At 38.5% G+C, this 4,775-nt stretch overlaps 1 protein-coding gene across 1 annotated transcript in view; it reads left to right on the forward strand.

The window, feature by feature from the left end:
• The first annotated feature begins 1,197 nt into the window (after positions 1-1,197).
• The window catches only part of slc2a11a (solute carrier family 2 member 11a), a 13,820-nt gene continuing 10,242 nt past the window's right edge, over positions 1,198-4,775 (forward strand). The window contains exons 1-7 of the mRNA XM_015042422.1: positions 1,198-1,350; positions 1,608-1,706; positions 2,270-2,430; positions 3,348-3,472; positions 3,579-3,708; positions 3,805-3,953; positions 4,493-4,680. Of these exons, the coding sequence (XP_014897908.1) occupies positions 1,327-1,350; positions 1,608-1,706; positions 2,270-2,430; positions 3,348-3,472; positions 3,579-3,708; positions 3,805-3,953; positions 4,493-4,680 (876 nt within the window). The 5' untranslated portion in view covers positions 1,198-1,326. The remainder of the gene's footprint in view (positions 1,351-1,607; positions 1,707-2,269; positions 2,431-3,347; positions 3,473-3,578; positions 3,709-3,804; positions 3,954-4,492; positions 4,681-4,775) is intronic.

Consider the following 4,775-nt stretch of genomic DNA (forward strand, 5'->3'; position numbering starts at 1 on the left):
TAGAAACTTCAGTACTTTGAATTTTCTGCTTGTATTTACTTTTAATTTGTTCTTTTTTTGTTGTTGTTGTTTTGTTTTGTAAAGCACGTCAAGTCTAATTTTGTTGCTTTTTCATGTGCTTCAAAACAAAAATGTATTTTATTTAATTTTATTCAATTTAAGACATAAGAGATCTGAAAAACAAAATCATGTCTGATGTCTTTACAGTATCAGCTGATGACAACAAGCTGCTGTTTCTGTGGGTAATATTACTGTCCCTTAAGTGTAAACTAATGTAAATGTGCTTCTTCCAGCTCCTCTACTGCCAAGGACATCTTCCATTAATAATAGAGTCCAGCAGGAGGGGTGGAAAACAGCGCCATCTGCAGGTTATTGTTGTTTAATTCACTTCAGTTAACACAGACTTCTAGCCATTTGGGTCTCTGGATGGCCAGAGAGGCTAATGTTTTAGTTTTACTTTTTCGCTAAATTTGGCTGTGTAGGCATAAATAAGAAATTACAACAAATGCAAACCTTTGATCAGGATGTTTTTAGAGGGTAAGTATTATTTATTTATTTATTTATTTATTTATTTATTTATTTATTTACATCCCTTCAAGATTTCATATTTTCAACAAAGTAAATGTATTTTTTTTGTCTATAAACTGGGAATATTTCAGTTTCCATATCTCATATCTCACATTATTAGTGTAAAAAAAAATTGGTACGTGAATATTAAAGTTAAAAAAATTTGTTAGAAATTATATTTTGTTAAGTTCTTTGGTATTAAGAAAGGGTATTTTCTTGTCTCCAAAGGACTCAGTATCCAATTTACTTACACAAAAAATGAACATAAAATATAAATTGATCACAATTAATGTTGCTGTGAGTTTTTGATCCCAGAATATTTCCCACAGGTTGATGTTTTTGACGTGAAATTACAAGTTATCCATTCATTCTGCAGTTTACTTATCAAATAAAACTCCATGTGGTTGTATCTACCCATTTGTGTCTGTTCTTAGCATCCCTGTTTAACTCCCACTGTGCTGCATATTTTACAATCTTTAAACTTGAAGGAAGAATATGCAGTTTTCTCAGGTAAATCATTTCTGTGTTGTCCAAAGAATGCTGGTGAAGCGTCATCTCACTGGTTGGCTGTTTATGTGTTAACAGGCTGTTTAACAACTTCAGCCAATCAAATAAGACCCTGCATGCAACTCCACTTCATGCAAACACATTTTGTGAGCTGCTGTTCAGGTCCGGGCTTCTGGCTTCTCACCGTTTGCAATCAGCTGATCTCTGCGCCTGTGCTGGTCCTCACTGAGTCACCTTTACCTCAACTTAAACATGACAACTTCAGGGATGCAAAAGGTAAACAATTCATTTATTTTTATTTCTTAAATAAGGAGCTTATTTTCATGTTTTATTGAATGTTTTACGCATATTTTTATTCAAAGATTTTAGCATGCCCATGAGTGCAACGCAGAGCAATTTCCAAACTTTTAAGAGAATTAAACTTAAAATTGAGATTCGAAACAGTTTTGCTCTCACAATAGTCTCTGACTTCACCACCTTTTCTGTGTTTCTACATGTCATCAGTGAAGATGTTTATTTCCTTGTTGTGGCAGGGTAGTCCTCTGACGCTGGTGCTCATGGTTGCCTCTGCGTCCATCGGAGGAACGCTGCAGTACGGCTACAACCTGGCCATAATGAATGCTCCGACCACTGTAAGCTGCTTGTGTCTGTGTGAGGGATTTCCACTATCACTGCGAGTTACATTCAAACATATGTTATGGAAACGGCTGCTCTAGAAGTCCAAATTACACCTCTTTCACATGAAACGGGATGGATTTATGGCTCGCAAAAGTTTCCATTGCTTGTAAGAAGTCTGTAGACTCTGTGACCTAATATTTGGGTCAGACAGTGATTTGGCGCAAGTGAGAATTAGGTCTGATGTATCAGTGATTAGTCATTCTTGTAAAGTGCCCAGATATGGTGAGTAGCAAAATCTAATTTCTTGAGGTGAGATTGTTTCTCATGATCTTTGCTGAGCAAAGCACCTGCAATGAAAATGAAAGAGCAAAATCTTCTTTAAGTTTAAACTATAAACACACTCTGAGAAGTGAGGGATTTTGAAACATTAAGAGACATATGGAAGCATTTGTTTTGCGTGGATCACCTCCCGTAGCATAAATGTACAAACCAAGGCATGAAATTGAGCTAACAGATAAGTGTCAGAGTTAACCATTGATCCAGCATCAAATATTGACCTTCGTGTTCTCTCTTACAGTTCATTCAAACCTTCATCAACGAGACTTTCCTGCAGCGCTGGGACGTCCAGCTGGAGGACTACCAGGTGACTCTGGTGTGGACAATCATTGTCTCCATCTTCTCGTTGGGGGGATTTGCCGGAGCGCTCATAGCGGGACCAATGACCATCCGCTTTGGGAGGTAAAGTGAATGGTAGACCTGCTGCCGTCATCAGAGATTGTTCATTTACTTTCATTTTTCATCTAAGCACCTGTGGATGGTGCTAGCCTATGAGCTTAAATGCTATTGGTAAATATACTGCTAAAAAAAATAAAGGGAACATTTCACTTTAATTTTGTGTGTGGCTCCAAATCCAGGCCTCCATTGGTTAATAAATTTGATTTCCATTGATGATTTTTGTGTGATTTTGTTGTCAGCACATTCAACTTTGTACAGAACAAAGTATTCGATGAGAATATTTCATTCATTCAGATCTAGGATGTGTTATTTGAGTGTTCCCTTTATTTTTTTGAGCAGTGTATATAACAATGTTCACTTTTGGTGTTTTGTGTCGACTGCATCTGTTTCCACTGCCTCGCAAAAGTATTCATGTTCCCTTTGCGTATGCTGTCACGTTTAAGCCACCAAGCCTGCTGGTATTTTATCTGCAAAATTGTGGCGTGAAAGAAAAACGTACATTAGTTCAACATGAAAAGAATAACATACATTCATTTATCCTCCAAGAGGACCAGACCTGCAGCACAATGACCCAAAACACACAGATACAGCTACAAAGGGATGGTTTAGATCAAATTATAGCCAGGTGCACAAAGGCCAAGTCAAAGTCCAGATCAAAATAGACGTGAGACGTGAACATTGATATTTACAACTGAATCCAATCCATCCAATCTGACATAAATCTCAAAACTGATAAAAGTTGTTTTAGAAGGTATTGACTCAGAGGGGCTGCGTACAAATGTATACCACAATTTTAAACATTTATTTGCAAAATAAATGAGAAAATCATGTATCTTTCGCTTCTCAATTTTGTCTTGTTCTGTGACATAAAATCTCAGTGAAATAATAAGATTGTTGTTTGTTTTTTTTCATCTACAAAGGAAAAAATGTCTGCTGCTGAACAATGTTTTCCTCATGAGCGGCGCTCTGTTGGCCCTCACAAGCCGAGCTGCCGGGTCTTTCGAGATGATCATGCTCTCACGTGTCCTGATTGGAATAAACGCCGGTACAGCAATTAAACATTTTCCAAATCGCCCATGCATGCCTCGGGGTAACATTCATTCATTCAGAGTGAGAGTTCATTTACAGAGAGAGCACGTTTGTTTTCGTAGGAATCAGCATGAATGTACAACCCATGTATTTTGGAGAAAGTGCACCAAAGCACTTGAGAGGAGCCATCTCCCAGTCATCGGCTGTTTTCACTGCGTTCGGCGTCGTCCTGGGGCAGGTCGTTGGTCTCAGGTGTGCTTCCTGGCATCTCTAGATACGCCGATCCAGGATTTTAAAAGTGTGTCTCTGTTTTTCAAATGAATAAACAAGTGCGCTTTGTTTCTTAAGGGAGATTTTGGGGTGTGAGTCATGCTGGCAGTACCTGCTAGCCAGTAATGCTATTCCTGGCTTCATCCAGCTTCTGACCCTGCCGTGGTTTCCAGAGAGTCCCAGATACCTGCTTATCGACAGAGGGGACAAAGAGGCTTGTATTAATGGTAGGTACATTCAGCAGCTTTCAAAAGTATTTATACCCCTTGAAACTTTTTTACGCATCATCCCATAACAACCAAAAAACAGAGAACAATTGTGAAGAACAAATAAGTGGAAGGATGCATGGATGTTTTATAAAAAAATTTTAAGGATGTTATATATAATTTAAAAAAAGAGATTTGTAGAACTGGCCTCTTGCTTTGCCATCTTGCTGTAAGTACGCCTGACAGTCTATATGTCTCTGTAGGCTTTTTCAAGTGTTGATAAAGATTCTTGGGTGTGTTTAGGTCAGTACGTTGCCTGGGTTTCATAATGAATGAATATGCTTTTATTTAAAGCCACAGTTTTCAATCTATGGTACATGTGCCATGGCTGATACCAGGGCTACCTCAGAAGAAATCATTACTAAAGTAAAAACACATTTTTATTCAAAGGAGTACTTTACCTTGTAACTTTTTTTTGTTGTTGTTGTCTTAGCACTTCTTACTTAATTCCAGATGCTTCATGTATGTTTTTTTTTTTCTTTTTGCCCCTCTTTGGTTAGCTCTGCGTCGTCTTCGAGGCTGTGAGGTTGAGCGTAGTGAGCTCGATGAGATCCTGCAGGAACAGGCAGAAACTAAAGGCATGAGACCAAGGCGGCCATGGGAGCTTTTCACTGATCGCTCTGTGCGCTGGCAGCTCATCTCTGTCATCATCATCAGCAGCGCCATGCAGCTCTGTGGAAACGATTCGGTAAACTCCCCGGTCTGGGTCTTTCACTGAGGCCTGTTGTCATGATGTAACAGACTTGTAATGTAGCTGTTGGAGGTAAAAAAAATATATATATA

The sequence above is a fragment of the Poecilia latipinna genome, unplaced genomic scaffold (genome assembly GCF_001443285.1).
Source record: "Poecilia latipinna isolate Pla-1442-1.1 unplaced genomic scaffold, P_latipinna-1.0 Scaffold588, whole genome shotgun sequence".
NCBI classification, from domain to species: domain Eukaryota; kingdom Metazoa; phylum Chordata; class Actinopteri; order Cyprinodontiformes; family Poeciliidae; genus Poecilia; species Poecilia latipinna.